The following is an 18,400-nucleotide window of genomic DNA, read 5'->3' as shown; positions in this document are numbered from 1 at the left end:
CTTTTCAACATCCTTCTAGATCACAAGGCCTATCTGAACTACTCCTGTGTTTGAGCTCCAGTTGTCAGGAAAGCTGAGCACACCGCCACTATGGACAGTGACCATACGCTGAATCTTATTGTGAACTCTGACATGTATACACAGCCTCCTACCATAACTGTACATATTAGGATGACTGAAAGAGTGACACAAGTGAATACACATACTCAACAGAGCACATACTTAAAATGCCCAGCATAAAATCAGAACATTAATATTGTGATGCAATACTTGGCACACTCAGCCAACGCAGACTAGCAAGAATCTGTTCTCTCCATGTTCGTGCTGCTTTTGTCCCAACAGGGAACATACTTCTCATTTGGCTAACGCTAATTGTAATTTACCGTTCAAATCAATGCTATACTGTTATATGTCTCCTTGCCTATTTTGCATCACCAGGAACAATTGAGTCAGCTCTATCTGAAAGGAGGTTGTAGCAAGGTGGGTGTCAGTCTCTTTTCCCAAGTAACAAGTGATAGGACAAGAGGACACAGCCTGAAGTTGTGCCAGGGGAGGTTTAGATCGGATATTAGGAAAAATTTCTTCACCAAAAGGGTTGTCAAGTACTGGAACAGGCTGCCCGGGGAAGTGGTGAAGCCACCATCTCTGGAGGCATTTAAAAGACATCTCAATGTGGCACTTAGGGACATGGTTTAGTGGTAGACTTGGCAGTGGTAGGTTAACAGTTGGATTTGATGATCTTAGGGGTCTTTTCCAACCTAAATGATTCTATGATTCTATGATGTGCACAACTTCCTTTTCTTGTGGGAGTGCCGTCAATGCTTCCCACATATCGGCCCTCCTTAACTAGCACAGAGCGTGTTGCCACTGAGATGTATTTCTGTACAGTGAGCCTGCAGTTCCCAACACCACCTCCCCACACTGATATCTCTGTGCTCTTCACAACACTTTGAGGTTTGACAAAAAACCAGGCAGATGTAAAAGGCAAATAACCAAGCCAGGGGAGGGCTTCCGTCAGATTCCCAGCAGCTGATCCAGAGGCTTGTGCCAATGTTTCATTAGAACAGAAATAATAATTAATTTATAACATTATAGGGGTTTTTACCATAACCCTGTGGTCTAACTAAGGGTTGCTTTAATCATATTCTGTTGTTTAACAGGGTCTCTTAATGTACTTACATATAGCACATTTGCATAGGGCATGAAATCTGGCTCTCACTGAAATCAAACCCAACCACACTCAGGTTACAACATTTTACTTTTTTTTTTTTAATTTTTTAGATTCTCAGTAGATGTCTTTCTCCAAGTGCAGAAAGACATAAGCATCCACTAAGAAAGAATACAGATTACAGGGACTAATACCTCCCTTCCCTTCCACATGGTTCCTAAAATACAACAAAAACATTGTACTCTGAAGGCAGGTCTCTCTGAATGCAACTTCTCACTGTGTTTGTCCCTGCCCCTCCTGATCAATTTGGCAGAAAGGTCCAGCTTCCCCAAGGAAAACAGTGGCTGTGATAGCTGTGACCTCCTCACACTACTACTAGTCAGAGAAATCAGCCTGGAGGCATTTTAAACCAAAAAAAAAATCTTGCTGTAATTCACTTGCTACCATGTCAGATACTACAGCTATCCATGAAAAGTTGTTGAAATAACAGTGAGTACTTGAAAAATAAAAAAGCAAAAGACACACCTCTAGAGTTTACACTTCTACTTCATTTTTAGTGCAAGACAACTAAAGGGGCACCCAGAGCTGGGAACAGCCTTTAATGTCTTAAAAGAGGTGAAATATTAATAAGTTCAGCTACCCCATTTTTCTTTTAGAGAACAAGAATCAGTTAATTTTATTTTTGTAAATTCCACATTATTTCTGTTAACAGAGTTGCAGGGCTGGAGTCCTGGACTTGGGAGACCAATTTTTTGTCTCTGGCCACTAGCAGTTAGGCTTCCCTCCCTACTTTTTTATCTCTAGTCCTATGGCATAATGCAGAGCCAATTGGTGTGCTACACTCTTGCATGTTCCTCTTTTAAAGTACAGCTTGCATGGAAAAATGAAAAAGGGGATGATACTCTCTGCTTGCCTGCATTCACAATCACACAGAATACTGAAAGCGATGTCTGCAGCAATTTACAGATTTGTTTTAGGCCAGAAGGAACCATTACATCTGATTTCCTGAAAAATTCATGACACGATTTCATTCACTGGAGAGTTTCGGCCCTTCCTATTATGAAAGTCCAATAATTTCTGGTCAACTGGAGCCTACATTTCAGGAAGAAACCTCAACAGCTTGATTTAAAAGTTTCCAACTAAGTTAATTTACATCACTGGGGAAGCAATGCTTACCATGTCTGTTATAAACCACTCAATCTAGTTGTGTTTCTCTATTAAAGGTCACCCTAATCTCAGATACCTTCTGAATGTGCAGGCACTGCAATCAGATCAGCTCTTAACCTTCTCTTTGATAAACAAAATATGTTCCTTAAGCCTCTCACTATAAAAGCCTTGATTCATTTGGTAGGTTTTCTCTGACTCCTTTTCAGATTTTCAATATCCCATTGAAACATAGGTACAAAAAGTTAGAACAATATGCTCAAATATACTTTCTCTTTACCTACTTAATTAGATCTTTTTTGTTTTAACAAGAAATGCATTAATCTTCTTGCCTCAGCATTGATGTGGGAAACACAGCCCTAAATCTTTACTGACGTGCCCATTTATCCAACTTGTGTGCCAGCACAAATAATTTCACTATCACATGTCTCTCCAACAGGCTGTGTCCTGACCCAGTCTGGGAGAGGGAGCTGGCTGAAGTAGCACCAACCTGGGAATCTTATGTTAGAAGCAGAGACTGCTTTCAGTAGGGTTTTCACTTAGAAAGTCTAATTTGCAAGACTTTATTAGACCAAGCTCAGGAGGCCAATGATGAATCCCAGCCTTCTCAGCAGAATTAATGTATTGGGTTTGCATGGCAAGGTTTTGGTAGCAGGGGGGCTACAGGGGTGGCTTCTGTGAGAAGCTGCTCGAAGCTTCCCCTATGTCCTATAGAGCCAATGCCAGCTGGCTCCAAGATGGACCCGCTGCTGGCCAAGGCTGAGCCCATCAGCGATGGTGGTAGTGCCTCTGGAAGAACGTATTTAAGAAGGGTGGAAAAAACCCTGCACAACGGAAACTGCAGCCAGAGAGAGGAGTGAGAATATGTGAGAGAAACAGCCCTGCAGACCCCAAGGTCAGTGAAGAAGGAGGGGGAGAAGGTGCTCCAGGTCCCAGATCTGAGATTCCCCTGCAGCCCGTGGGGAAGAGCATGGTGAGGCAGGCTGTCCCCCTGCAGCCCATGGAGGTCCATGGTGGACCAGATCTCCACCTGCAGCCCTGGGAGGACCCCACGCCAGAGCAGGTGGATGCCCAAAGGAGGCTGTGACCCCATGGAGAGCCCGCGCTGGAGCAGGCTCCTGGCAGGACCTGTGGCCCCATGGAGAGAGGAGCCCATGCTGGAGCAGGTTTTGTGGCAGGACTTGTGACCCCACAGGGATCCCACACTGGAGCAGTCTGTGCCTGAAGGACTGCAGCCCATGGAAGGGATCCATGCTGTAGCAGTTTGTGAAGAACTGCAGCCTGTGGGAAGGACTCACATTGGAGAAGTCTGTGGAGAACTGTCTCCCGTGGAAGGGACCCCACGCTGGAGCAGGGGAAGAGTGAGAAGTCCTCCCCTGAAGAGGAAGGAGCAGCAGAGACAACGTGTGATGGACTGACCCCAACCCCCATTCCCCATCCCCCTGCGCCGCTTGGAGAGGAGGAGGTAGAGAAAATCGGGAGTGGAGTTAAGCCCAGGGAGAAGGAAGGGGCAGGGGGAACGTGTTTTTAAGATTTGACTTTTATTTCTCATTCCCCTACTCTGATTTGATTGGTAATAAATTAAGCTAATTTCCCCAAGTTGAGCCTGTTTTGCCCATGACAGTAATTGGTGAGTGATCTCTCCCTGTCCTTATCTCGACCCATGAGCCTTTCATTATATTTTCTCTCCCCTGTCAAGCTGAGGCAGGAGGAGTGATAGAGCGGCTTTAGTGGGCACCTGGCATCCAAAATCATGGTTAGGACCAATATAAGCAAAAGGAAAAACATTCTACACTGTCCAACTGAAACAAAATCAGGGATTTTCTAACCTTTGGCTCTTCTGTCCTCTTCAGTCTTTGCACTTCTCTGGCTTAAATCAAGAAACTCTGATATTTAAAAAAAAATAAAAATCAGGTAAATAACTCTAATCTCTCCCTATCCCTCTCTTCTCCTCATATAACGTGATATGATTAAGCACAAAGATCAAAAGATAATTGAGAAAACACCTTTTTATTCTTTTTACTATTATTTTTCCGTGCTGGGAATACTTCCTCTGCCTTTCCTTCCCTTCATCCATGCATATGTTTATTGCATGTTAAAAATAATTTCTGGTTTAGAAAATCATATTTAGGTGAGCCTTAGAAAGAGCGTTCTGAAAATTAAATACCACTGCAACTTTAGAAATTGTCATGTAAAAGTTTATTAAAATTTAATATTTGATTGCTGTAAAAAGACCTAACCCAAAGAAAGAAAGAATTGGTGAGGCACCATAGCAAAAAAAAATATCTGAATCTGGTCTCAGTTTCTCACAAGACTTATTCTGAAGTGAGGAAAGAAATACATAAAATGATTGTGTTTGTAATGTGAACACCCACAATAGATTTAACCCTTATGGTAGAAAAATGTCAAATTTTCTGCTCCAGACAAGATTGGAGATTTTCATAGGCAAAATAAAGAAACAAAGCTGCTGAAAATGTTTTGGGATAAAAGAGAATACCCCCACTACGCAAATGGAGAATGAGGGGAAAAAAGGAAGTATCTGATGTTTAATGCTTTTTTTTTTTTTTTTTATACTAAACTGAACCAGCTTTAAGTGATCAGCAGCTTTTTTTTTTTTAATCCATCCAGATTACTCCCCTACTATAGTACAAGACTTTCTATCTGTAAAATGAACTTTTACAGATCAAACTTTAGAAAAAGAACAAAGTACAAACTCAATAATTATACTAATACTCAAGAAATATGACAATTTCCCTTCCCTTTGTGGCTTTGCTGGCTTACACTTTTAACTGTTCTTGAGTCTCTTCACCTGAGCCTTATATTATTCAATTGTAAAATGGGGATAAAAATATATGCAACCTCACAAAAAGGCTGAAAGGTCTAAATAACACATTTATAACCCTTCAAAATCATCTGATGGAAGATGCTATATACCTGCTATTCATTATTTAGGCTGCTGCTATTCAGAACACTCAGCTATGTTCAGCTCAACAAAAAACCACTACCAAAACCATCTTGCCTCCAGATCCAGCAAAAAATAAAAACAGACTACAGTATGAGACTTGCTAGAAATCAAACCAACAACATACTTGGAGAGCAAAGCTATTATTGTTACACTACCTATTACCACCTGACAGTAAAATAATATGACTAGGTAAAATAATATGAAAAATTACCTTTCAGTGGAATCCTGTGAAAAGACTCAAGCCTAGGAGTTTGTAGTCAGAAAAGCAGCTTAGATAATATGTGGGGTAAACAAGATTCCTGATTTTTGCTTTCATCTTTGAAATGGTCCTTAGATATGACCCTTTTCTTTTTAAGGGTCTGCTTTAAGTTTTGCTGACAGTCTTCTTGCTCCCAGCCTGCTCCAGAACACCAACACCACAAAGACAAATGATATGCCATCAGGTAGATTTGAATTTCCTCTACAGTTCTGAACCGTGCAAAGAGAGGTTAGGGACAAATTCATGGCCTTGATTAATTGTGTGAGCAGGAGAGAAGAAAGACATAAGCAGCCTAGTCTTTTGAAATTAATTAATATCATTACCTTTCACATGCTGAAAAAAAAATATCTAAAAAGAGGATAAATTAGATGTGTATATATACATTTGAATATAAATGTATAAAATGGCTGAATATAAATGAGAAGCAAATCAGAACCAAGAGTTGCATAAGTATGCTAGCTGACAGCTGTCATCTACTCTTCATAGTAAGTAAGGAATAATAGGCTTTCTTAATTTAAAAATCAATAATGATGTTTCTGGTTTGGGTTTGGGGTTTTGGGTTTTTTTATAAGTACCACACAATACACAAACAGCCTTTAAAATGCTTTTGATTAAAAAGCGCTGTATTTAGATACGAATCTTTAAAGGAATGTTCCATTTCTAATTAAACCAGTCCTTAAACAATGTAGCATCGAAATCTATTGTGGGTTTTTTTTTTTGGTGGTGGTTTGTTGTTGGTTTTTTTTTAAATCTAAATAAATGAGACACAAAGCCAGGTAGAAACCTGCCTCTTCTAAGAAATACATGAGCAAGAAATATGATGCTCTTTCCCTAGTGTTAACACTTCCCCAGTTAACTGGGGAAGGAGCTGCAGTTCGTGGTGTCTCTACTGTGAGACCAGACAGATTGAATACAGAGAAGACTGGTTTGAAAGGCACAGATCTTCAAATCAACCTTGATCTGGCAGTTGAAATGAGCTGGTCAGTGCTTCAAACCTGTGTAACATTGGTTTTCAGGTATGCTAAAGACAGACGGGTTTCACACTATGACTTTAAATTGCCATACAGAACTTTTAAGTTGCCATAAAATTGACTGTATCTAGATTAAAGGACCACTAGCTATATCCACATTCATAAAGAAAGAGTACAAAAAGAATTAATTCTTAGCTGCATTCTTATAATTTATTAATTAATAATTTTTGCAGTAATTCTTAGTTTCTTGTGGAACAATATGACAAAGGTCTAAGGGAGGGCAGGAAAGCCAGCCACATACAGCCAGGATGCTGCAAAAGCAGCCAATTCTGTAATCATCAGATACATGAAGAATTAGATTTCTCTAAAGCCACTCTAGGATTTTGCTTAGGACAAGACATCATTAGAAAGTAGCAAATCCTTTATAAGCACAGTGGTGCAACACATGTACCTTATTTGTCTTAAACTACACTTTTGCACCTGCTTGCTTTGAGAGAAGACGTTTTCCTTACAGTCTATTTGCAAACTATCCTTCAGTGGTCTAATGCCTAAAATATTTACAGCTAACAACCCCCTCCCTTTAACGGGCTTCCTTGTGTCATGAACATACTACTAAATCGAGAAGAAAGCTATTCAATGAAGATAAAAGGCTTCTTAGCTTCTCCTTATGCTAACCAGTAAAAGAAATAAATACCGCTGAAGTGTTGGAGAGACTAACTCCAAGCTTTTGGTAAAGACAGAGATGAAACACATAGCCAAGGAATAGATGTTCTGGAGGACTCAGCAAACAGTAGGATTTGTATGCAGAAACTATTTCTTTAAAGAATTAGGCTGATGACCTAATTACTTGTATGCACAGTAACGGATGTATTGCAGCAATTTAGGAATAATTTTTCAAAAACCATACTGTGGATGCTGAGCTCCTGTAAAGTGGTAGGGACAGGCTACTGCACCTGGTGACTTCTGTTTCTCACCGGTGCACTTCCTCCTATCTGGCTGCTGATCTGAAAACTGAGAGGAGGGAGCTCATCCATCCAATTCTTGTTAGAGAAAATACAAAGCAACAGGAACCTTTAAACAATATTTCAAGAGATTCTCCCTTAAAGCCAGTCTGCATTATTTTAATTAAGATTTTTTTTTTCCTGAGAATAATATCTATTAAAGGCTAGAAACAAGGCAGAAAAGTACTTATTTAGGCTCATCGATTTAACAGAGTTGCTCTTTCAAGAGATTCCTGACAGGAATTAGGGAACCTGCATCTTTATGTTAAAATACCACAGACTGTAAAAGCTCTCAGAAATTGATTGAAAACTCCCTGCTTTTTGCAGCATTTTTTTTCCCCCATATCTAACACCGTGTATCTTACCAGGTGTTTGCTTCAAGCTCAATCTTTTTTGAAAGCTTAAGCTGAAATGGCTCAAGTATTTTGTGGGAAAAATATACCACCTTAAACAAGCATTTTTCAGGGCCTCCAAAGGCTGAGAAGAATTCTTCCAAAACCTGCTACTGCAGCTGAAAGAGGTCTCTGCTGGTTTGCACCAAAGCCATAGAAAGACAAGGAGGAATTCCTGGCTTGGTACAAAAAGCCTAAGGACACAAAGAAAAGGGAGTACAGGAAACTGAAAAGAGGAAGACATGGAGGGTAAAGGGGCTCTTCAGCCAGGTACTGCGAGAGGAGAGAGTCAGAGGAGAAAGCCACAGAGCAGAGGTCTGTGCTGCCAGAATTTGGGCTTTATTATGTGGCTCCTGAACGTCTGCTTTCCTCACCTGTAAGAATCTGGGAAACCACCTATTATTCTCTTCTATTCCCTTTATAAAAGGTAGTGGGCTGATGCCTCACGTTGTAGTTTGGATGATTCCGGCTATGACTTGGAAAACATGAACTATTATATCCCTAATAACTAAAAGTGAAATAGGAATGTTTTTACGTGCTTGACAGAGAAATAGAAGGCAAACCTGAAGTGCTTTTTGTGCCTGCACGACTATAAAAAAAGGGTATAAAAACGTCCGTAAGAAAAAAGTCTTGCCGTTTCTTGATTTAAAAAACAACCAACCAAAAATCCCAAACAAAATACCCAGCTACCCCACAAAACACCTCTCCTTCTAAGTTAATTGCTTAAATTTCCTTTCTGTGCCGTTAATGAGTGTGAAGTATAGCTCTTACAAAACCACCTGCTGTCTGCAGCAAAGTGTTTCAGAGGGAGAGGAGCAGAGCAGGTCACTTCCCTCCAGCACTTTACGAAAGGGAAAAGGGGAAATCAGAGCACAGGGACAGACTGCTTAGATAAAAGAGGACCATAGATAATGGGTTGGCAGCATCCACTCGGCTGCATCTGTGATTTGCTCCTCCTGTATACAATCCTGAGCTCCAGAGCGTACTCTGGCACTAGAGCAGGGCGGTAAGCGGCTGAATTCAGACGCTGCTAAGGACAGAGAAAGCTCCCGAGCCGCAGTGCCGTGCCAAACGCAGAAGAGGCACTTGGCGCAGAGGGGCGAGCGAAGGCGGCGGGGCGAGCGCCCTGCGCTCTTATCCTGCACTGCACTCCGGGAGGGCAGACCTCCGCTCCTGCCTTGGCTGATTACCGGGCCCTTCAAATGAGAACTAGATAGGTAGCAGATAAAAATGAGGGACATAATTGAAAATGCAGAAGAGGAAAGAGCAAATTAGTCCCTCCCAGTAGTTGTCTCAGGGGTAGGCCAGGGTTACTTAGTCCAGGCAGGGCTAATGCTGGAGAAGAGACAGAGATTTCTGACTAAGTTACTAGTCAGCTCCTCTTTCCCTTCCTGTAGCCCATTCCAGCTGGCTCACCTTCCCTGGCAGATGTAAAATACTTCTGGTCCACTTCACGAGGGGACTGAGGGAACTCTAATATAAAGAATCAGCATAAACCTACTTGAAGAGAAACAGACACTGAAGCAGTAACTAGGCCACATTAACCCGTGTGTCCTCTAAAATATGGAGGTACGAACCAGCATTTAGAAACCAATCATGGGCTAGTTAGATGGAAAATATTTCACTAATGTGAAAGCTACAAGAGACGCTATAATCTTTGATTACCCCTGAGGCCATAACAAACTCAGAAGGAAGCATATGAATTGCTGATTATTTTCTATGATGATAGAATCTGCGAAGTTGCTGATGCTGCTTTTGTGCAGACTGACGGGTCCCTGGCTGTACCACTTTGACTAAATTTGAATCATGTAGTGCTGCTCTCACTTCAGGATGAGGTAGAACACGTTGGAGCTTTGAGATTTTTTTTTTTTTTCCTGAGGAGTATAAATCCTTTATAGGGAGATGCAGACAGTGATCATTAAGTTTGGCTTGCAAGATAAATCCTGGCTTTCAGTCACTTTAGCACATGCATCGTTATAACCTACCATGATGTGATCACAAAGCATCTTTTCCTTATTCAGTACAAAAGACGGATGAAATGAGACAAAGAATCAGGGGGGTGTAGAGAAAGAATAGTACAGAAGATGAAGCTGTACAGTGGAAACCAGCAAGTGTAAAATTCAAGATTACATTACAATAAACATACAATGGGGACCACAGTAATCTTAACTTTGATATCCACTGACTGTATGCACTTGACTTTGAATTCTTACAGATCTTTAAACATAATCGATATGCAAGATGTTACATGTTAAGGAATCATTTTAGCGTGCTAAAAAAGAGCTCCGCTTAAACAATACCTTTTTGTACAGCAACCGTTCCAAATTGGAGGTACCAATTTGGGGAGTTCCTGTAATGCTGTCTACCGTTCTGCTATAAACAAGAACATTTTAAGTAATACCAGCCAAGAATTTGATTCAAGCGATGCGTTTCAGACAGAGGGGTATGAGTAACTGAGCAAGAGCTTTTAGAACTTGATGCCAGGACAAACATGATGTCACCTTTGGATCTGCTGCTGCAGCACTTCTGAGGGAGGGTTTGTCCTTCTGTGCAGCAACTCAGGTTCAGGCTGTGACAGTCTAATCATGCCTGTCCTGTTCTGACAAAACTATTTGCAGGTGCTGTGAAAAGACCAGGAAAGAAGAGAGCACCTATTCTGCAAATCCTCTCTGCTTCATTCTGCCCTTAGAAGATCCCTTTCTGGCTGATGTGTTGAAACAAAAACTGAATAACGGCATAATGGCATGTATCCAAGGAGGCAGTGCAATCATTCCCCAGTTAATTTTTCCTATATAATAAGCAAGTCCTAAAGAACAAAGACAAATTTAATTGGGGCATGAATTGGTAAGTACTATACATACATCCACAGCATCTTTAGAACTATTAATGTTTTTAGGAGAAACAGAAGGGAGGCATTTTAAACTAAATCACACAATTCCGTCAAGAAAATAAGATATACGTGGGGTAGGCATTTTTTTTTTAAAAAATCAAGGTCTGCTCAGTGCTTCATTTGAAAGTACACCATGTGGAGAGAAGGAAGTGATCAGAACACTTTCACAAATGAAATGGGAACACTGTTTCATCTGGAGCATCACAGACATTTTCAGAACTGAAAACTGTCGAAGTTAACTATGTAAGAAAGGGTTTACCCCAGATCCTAAACATATTTCCATAAATAACAGAAGTTCTTTTGGAAACACTGTAGGGGGTGTTCCTTTAAACATGTTTGTAGTTAATACATTTTACCTTGTTTTTCTTGCCCTGGTAGTTACTGTATCAAGCTCCCAGGCAGAAACTTTTCTTTTTTCAGGCCACTGAAATTAAGTTAGAAACCACTAATTCCTGGCAAGGTTTAGAAAAATGTTGCTATAACAGACTGCCATTGAAAATGAACAGGTGGATCCAAAGAAGTTTTCTCTTGAGACCACATTTCTTTTTGCCACCTTCAGTGAACACATGCAAGCGTGAACAGCAGCCCTGGCACATGCTGCAGGGTCCCCTCAGTCCTACTGAAGGCAAAGAGATCGAGTGCTGCACACTAGGGGTTTCAACTGTCTACAGTCCTTGACAAGTCCTCCTGTGAGTGAAGTGCATAGACTTCCTGACTGATCCATAAGGCAAATGATGGCTTTGTGGGGGGAAGGGACCAAAAGCTCTTCTAATATTCTGTTCCTGCACAAGATGAAAAATTATGGCACTTTGGATGACGCATACATTGTGGGTCAACGGGATTTAACTTCTACTCACTCAAAATTATCTTCTGGAAAAAGGCTTTTTACAAACTTTTACATACTCCCCCCCCCACTTTACAGTGAAAAAGAAAAAAAGATTATATATACAGAAACATAGAAATCTACATTTGCAAAGCTGGTGCTAAGTTAGAAAGAAAGTGCCTGACAGCTGGCATTCACTGTTCCTGTTAGTAGGTAACCATGAGTGATTCAGTTTTCCAATGAGCTTTAAAGTCCATTGTAAAAGACCGTTAGGGAAAATCAATACCTGCAAGATAAATGGCAAAGTCTGTGAATTAGAAATAGAGTAGTACTAAACCACTGTTCCCCAAAGAAAAGAGTTTAAACATGCGGTGTGTGTGGTGCATAGCGGCATGATTGTATATAATTATCAAGAATTCCAAGGGAGGAAGTAGACACTGAGTCAACAATATATGCTGATTACCCCAGGCCTCTTTTTTTTAATAAAACCCACAGAAGTTTGGAGAGGAATGACAGGTGTGAAGGATAAACACTCCAGGAATTAGGCAAACTGAATGTAACCCAGATAAACAAAAGCTAGTGTACATAGGCAAAACCAGTCTAAATGCCCAAATTAATCTGTCTCTAGAGGCTACTGCAACTCAGACATTCAATAATACCACCAGTAAGCAAATAATGTTGGTTGACTCCACAACTACAGCATCCCTAAAGAAAAAGTTCTCCAAGTCTTTATGCACAATTCTGTGAAAAAGCTCACCTATAAAAACAGTGCAACTGGAAAGCAGACAAATCAATAACACAAAATTCTTGAATGTATTGGAAAGAGGATGGAAAATTAATATGAACTGCATCATGCCTAGATGAGAATGACACACTGCTTCCTTAAAATTGTATCGAGTTTTGGTCCTGCACTTTAAACATGCCTGGATTTTTTTTTAATCTTTAACTCTTTGTACATATGCACATGCACGTACTCCCCAATCTGTACACTTGCACATCCCTGCATCTCCCTCATAAATGCACAATTTTCACATATACGTTTTGCATTGAATTAGTAATATTTGCTACTGTTTATAATATGCATTGGGCTGCTGACATTTGAAAGAAGCTGGCTGATACGTTACCTCATAACCATCCCACAGCACCGCGTGCTGTAGCACAAGGCTTGTCAGCAAGATGTATTTACAAGTCATGAATTAAAAAAATCCTCTTGATGTTTTAACTTCAGACAGAAGGTGAGTTTGTGAAAGGAGACACTTGGCAGTGGTTCAGCCGATCACTGTCTGGCGGTGGTGACACTGCTTCCCTTTCCACCCCCCCTCAATTACAGCGACAAGTGTGATGCTGTACAGGTCAGGCAACGGTCACGTACGAACAGATCATACTCGCTGACTTGGCAGAAATGACCTAGAGCAGTTTCCTTCCTGATGCTATTAGCTTACTATCTGTCGACTCGTTCCATGCTGAATTACCTCCACGCATGGAAACCTGACAGGCAACATGCAAAACATTGGCTTTGGTGTACTAATGCATTTAAGATAATAATTAATTAAACAAATGATAAAGTGTGATAGCAAAAAAAAAGCATTTTGATAACATTCAGAACCATTTCATGAGCTCTTAAAGAAATGAGAACTACAGAAGAGGGTATTTTTGTTATTGCTGCTCTGATAAACATGGAGAACTACAGAAGCATTGAGCATCATTTTGGCAATTTTTTTTTTTTTTAAAAACCCAAGATGCTTTACCATAAACAAAGTAGCAGGTTCACATTTTTCACATTGGCTAGCTAAGCCATTTTAGACTTTATTGTTATTATACAGAATTAACAAGATCCTCCAGTTGCTTCACTGGCTGTTATAGACTTGATTCACATCTCTGGAGGATCTAGGCCTTACCTGTCATACCTGTTTTTCCATTAGCTTTTACTTTCTTCTTTTTTACAGCACATGGAAATGCACATGCCCAGGCAAACGCTCAAAATGATTCTATCACTCATCAAATCTCTATCAGGGCGGGGGGGGGGTTCGGTGTGCAAACACCACCCCAACAGAGCAAGTTAAAAAAGGATCAGCCCGTTCACAGTGAGAAGGCTGGGTACCACTCCAAGCCTTTCACACAGGGAACAGCAACCATCACAGCACAGACAAAAAGGGTTCTCTAGAATTGTGTAAGCGATGCACTGTTTTAAAGCAGCTTCAATACTGGATATTACAACCAGCTTGGAAAGCATACACTGAAACTAGATGTGGAAACACCTTTACTTACTGTGTTAAAATTTGGGAAGAATCCAACAGCAGAGCTGCTGTCCACAGGGAAGGACATAAAGGGTTTGATATCCAGGGAAGGCTGCATCATCAAGGTAGGTGTGCGCACAAGGGTGGGAAGTGTAGTAGTGCCTGCCAAGAGCAAACAAAACCAGGAATTCATAGTATTCTCCTTTCCACATCACACACAGCATAGCTGACACAACCGCCAAGAAAAAATAATACAGGGGGGTAATAAAGTGGCTCCATAGGAGTTAATATCATTAAAAGAAACCTATTTCCGCACACTACAGATGAGGCAGAGCGCTTCCCTATGGCCATGGATACTCAGACAATGAAGAGGAGACATATGGTATATAAATCACACTGGCAGGTCGAATAAATCCTTTCTAAAGCTGAAAAATTCTTCTGTGCCAAAAAGGCCAGGATGGGTGCCCATGAAAGTCAGATGCTTTTGCAGTTCATGGTTGCCTATTAGATCCGCTAGCACAGACAATACATGCAAGCTGAAATCCAGAGGTTTGTTTCTAAATGGTGACCTGTGTGTTTATTTTTTTCCTCTTCTGACAGTAGCTGCCAGGCACTGCATAAACACCATTTCACCTAAGATTTAAAAAAATGCCTTTTTTTACAGTGTAAGGCAAATACTAGAAAACAGCCAACAATTAAATAATCAGCAGCACATAAACGAACACAACTGTTTACATGCAATGCAAACTAGCATTTTCTTAATTGGAGCCCAGATCTTTCTCTCCAAACAAGAGCCTTCCAGTAATCTACATGCTGAAATTCTTTCTGTATACACTTGAGAATCATTCCTCAGCAAGACCCCGAAGGAATAGGAAGGCACAGATGTCCAAATGTTCTTTTTTAACTAGCTATCTGCCCTATTCATACAATAGTGTGCCTAGTACACTGCTTCCAGCTATCCCTGCGAGAGTATTTTTATTTTCCTGAAATCATACAAAATAGATTTCAAATAAAATTTCCCTCACTGAAATAAAAAATGAAAAAAAAAAAAAAAAGAAAAAAAAAGAAGAAAAAAAAAATCTCAGTTTCTCCTTCCTGGGTTGAATAAATAATTCAACACCAACTGGAGCAGGCACTGGAACACAGGTGTCCCACGCCTCTAAAGGAAGGTGAGTCACTGTCTGCCTCTCCTACCTCTGCCAGAATTTCTCCATAATTACCTCCTTCTCCCGCTCACCAGTGGCCAGCACATCAGCCAGGAGCATAACAGTCCTCTTAGGAGTTTCTCTGGTCTCAAGCAGAGCTGACACAATATCTAGGCTTTTTCTCAGAGAAGTCATCTGAGCTTTTTAAATCCAGTTTGGGTAGGTGGGGGGAAGGTGAAAAGTAAACAAGCAATTTTCCCTCTCTTCTCCCATAAAATCAAATCATTTACATCTACTTACGAGATGCCAGGCAATCCACATGGGCTGCCTGAGTACCAGTCTTCCATTAAGGAATCTCCCTTTCTCCCTGTTAAGGACATGCAAAACTGAAGGCAGAGTAGAAATTTCCCTCCTTTTCATCTCATCATTCTGCCTCCACAGACACAATTTCAAACCCATCTTACGGTATCCAAGAGGAAAGCTGAGTTCAGAAGCCAGATGGGGCTGCATGGATTTTTTTGAACGACTAAACACTTATAACTAGCCCTGAGCTCAGATTTTGTAGATGATGGAGAGACAGTCATTTTGATCACAGCTGCAGCACAGTAAACATTATATTATGGTCTAGCAGATGAATAGCAGGCTATAATCTATTCTCTGTTTTTTTTCTATAGGAAAAGTGTGATGATTGCACAAAGATGGGTCATTGACAGAGAAAGAACTGGAGAGAGGACTGTCGAACAACACCCCAACTGAGCTGCACAAAAGGAAAAATAGGCTTGAGACACTTTCCCAGAATATTCTCTCTTTTCTCCTACCCCAATACTTTCATAAATGTAAGGTTTGTTTCTGCATAAGCCCATGAAACTCTTTGACAGTTGTGCTTAATTAACTGTAAGTCAAAGCTTATTCAAGTGGAGTCAAAAACGTCAAAAAGCTAAAGGCTAACATGGCTATAGTTTCTTCTTCATATCCATAATGAAAAAACTGCATCAAGAGGAAAGCAGCGTGTCAGAGGATTTATCCAAAGAAAATATCTTCAACTGCAAAAACGATGATTATTTCTACTAGCTGGTTCTGAAACAGTAGATTTCCATAATTTGGATTTCAGAGTTGTATTCAAACAGCAGCTATGTTGTATTCAATTATCTAAAGTCCATAAAGTGCCATCATCAATCTAACTGCTACAAGTTTCACTTTGAAGTTCATAAGCAATTAAAGATCCATGAAGTTAAAAAAGACCTATCCTCTCTTTACATACACATACTTCAATGAAGCCATGGTTACATATTTTAACTAAATTTTACAGAAAAAAAATATAACAGAATAGAGTTAAATTGTGACTGACATTAAAAATCAGAGTTAAGCTAGGTTTCTGATGCTGTCTTTAATCAAGGTATAGAAAGCATTTGGCATAAAAGTTTTTAAAAATTAAAAAAAACAATTAGCACCCTCCTGCAAACAATGCAATCTTCTTCATACTCCTTGGCTGAGTACAGACCATTTCACATGACAAAGACATTTGAAATCTGCCTGCAGTTTTGCAGTCCATGGTGTTTCTGCCACCCGAATAATATATAACCAGTAGACTAGGATACATTTGGAGTCCGTACAGAATAGAAAACATACACACCTACCAGACTGATTAGTGGAGGCATTAATAATAAGAAATTTGTTCACTTCTGTTTGCCAGTTTACTACTTCAACTACTGCCAATCAAATACCAGTGACCCCGTTTGACTGAAGTTTGATTTTTCAGACCCACCTGTGAAAGCCTCTGGAAGAATGATCAGATAAAGATGACCTAAACTACAGGTAGAAGCACTTCAGGACAAAAATCATCAAATCAAACAGAACAGGGCACAGTTTTACACTGGCATTGCTCCCAAAGGTCAAACATTCTCACCACCTCTCCACCAAATCTGTATGCAAACCTGAGCTAAGCAGGAATACTGGTACAAGAAAGATGTAGCTGACAAGCTTCATTATCTTCATAAATTTAACAGATGTTTACCATTTCATTAGCATTTTAATGATAAAGACAACTTACCATGTCAAACACGGATTGTTTTAACCTACTTGTAAATCTTTGGCATAAAGATAACTCATCTTGTAAATTCATTTGCTCATTCCAGCTTCATAATTTTTAAACAGTATTTTACCTTTTAACTTCAATTTTGGCTCCCCCAGCAGGAGTTACCTATGTACTGGAGGTGCAAGCAGCAGACAGACTTTGCCAAAAGGCACTGATCCTCACTGGCCCCTTTGACCCTTGTCTAAGAGGAGGAAAACAGGTTTTCATCTGAGCAGATGATCCAAAATGTCTCGTTTTACTAAAAGTTTTTCTTCCTCCTACACTTATTTATCTAAAAAACAAGGCCCTATGTAACAGATGCTGCTTGTCTTCAGCTGCATACATGTAGCTTCATGCCCACTGCAATGTACTGGGACACTGATGTTTTTGCAAAAGTTATGAAAGGTCATCATCTTTACCCAACTCTGATCTGTCTCTAACAAAAAAGGCACGTAATTAATAGATTAAGCAGTGAAAGTGATATTTTGGGGAAGTAATTAGAAAGTCTCGTATGGTCACTCCCGGGGGCCAGTGAGACATGCTTTACCCGGGAGCCAGAAGGGGGGCAGATGACACGGGGGCTCGAGGAGCCTCTACCAACAACTGCCCCTGAACCCCACCGCCAAGCTCTTTTGCAGCTTCACAGAAAAACCGCAGAAGCCAAGACTGGCAGGATCGCAGTTTTGGCAATCACAGTTAACTTTGGCCATGGTTAACAGCCACTGCTCATCTTTTTCAAGTAAGAGCGCTGTCAAATTCAGTCAAAATTGAGCACACAATTTCTCTCTTTGTGCCTCCTGAAAACTACCTGTGGAAGTATTACTTCTATGATTTTCTCCCTAAGTGCTTATCTTTATCACTGACAAACACAAAAAAAGGTGTAACGTCTGCACATTAATTCCTCTGATTTGGGTCAATACACGAATCATTACACGAAAAACCCAATTCTGTCACAAAACTTACTCACCTAAAACATGTTTTGTGAACAAATTGAGCATACTTAAAGCAATTAATTACTTTCCAGACTTGAAAGCATGCTCTTCCAAAATCTTCATTAAAGGCAAATATAGAGAAATCTAAAGCCATATTCAAGTCTCTCCCCTTTTTCTATTATCTAAAGATGTTACTACAACGTTTTAATTCTCCAATCCAAGGAAGCAGCCCACAGTCAGAACAGGAGCAGTGGAAGAGTAACTGAAGGGCTATCAGGACTGAATAAAAGTATCCAACTGACAAATTACTGTGAACCAGACAACCCACATCCACCTCAGATTGCACATGGTTGCCTTTGTTTTAACTTGTGCCATGGAC

The 18,400-nt window shown here is 40.3% G+C and overlaps 1 protein-coding gene across 7 annotated transcripts in view; it reads right to left on the bottom strand.

Moving 5' to 3' along the window:
• ZNF385B (zinc finger protein 385B) overlaps window positions 1-18,400 on the bottom strand; it is a 175,395-nt gene that overhangs the window by 46,005 nt on the left and 110,990 nt on the right. For 5 of the 7 annotated variants that reach the window (XM_049812949.1, XM_049812934.1, XM_049812942.1 and 2 more), the window contains one exon: window positions 13,902-14,032. The exons of the other annotated variants lie outside the window; for them this stretch is intronic. In XM_049812949.1, coding sequence (XP_049668906.1) covers window positions 13,902-14,032 — 131 coding nt within the window. The remainder of the gene's footprint in view (window positions 1-13,901; window positions 14,033-18,400) is intronic. 7 annotated transcript variants of the gene reach the window in all.

This window comes from Accipiter gentilis, chromosome 1, assembly GCF_929443795.1.
Source record: "Accipiter gentilis chromosome 1, bAccGen1.1, whole genome shotgun sequence".
NCBI classification, from domain to species: Eukaryota; Metazoa; Chordata; class Aves; order Accipitriformes; family Accipitridae; genus Astur; species Astur gentilis.
This window is presented reverse-complemented; position numbering and strand designations above follow the sequence as displayed.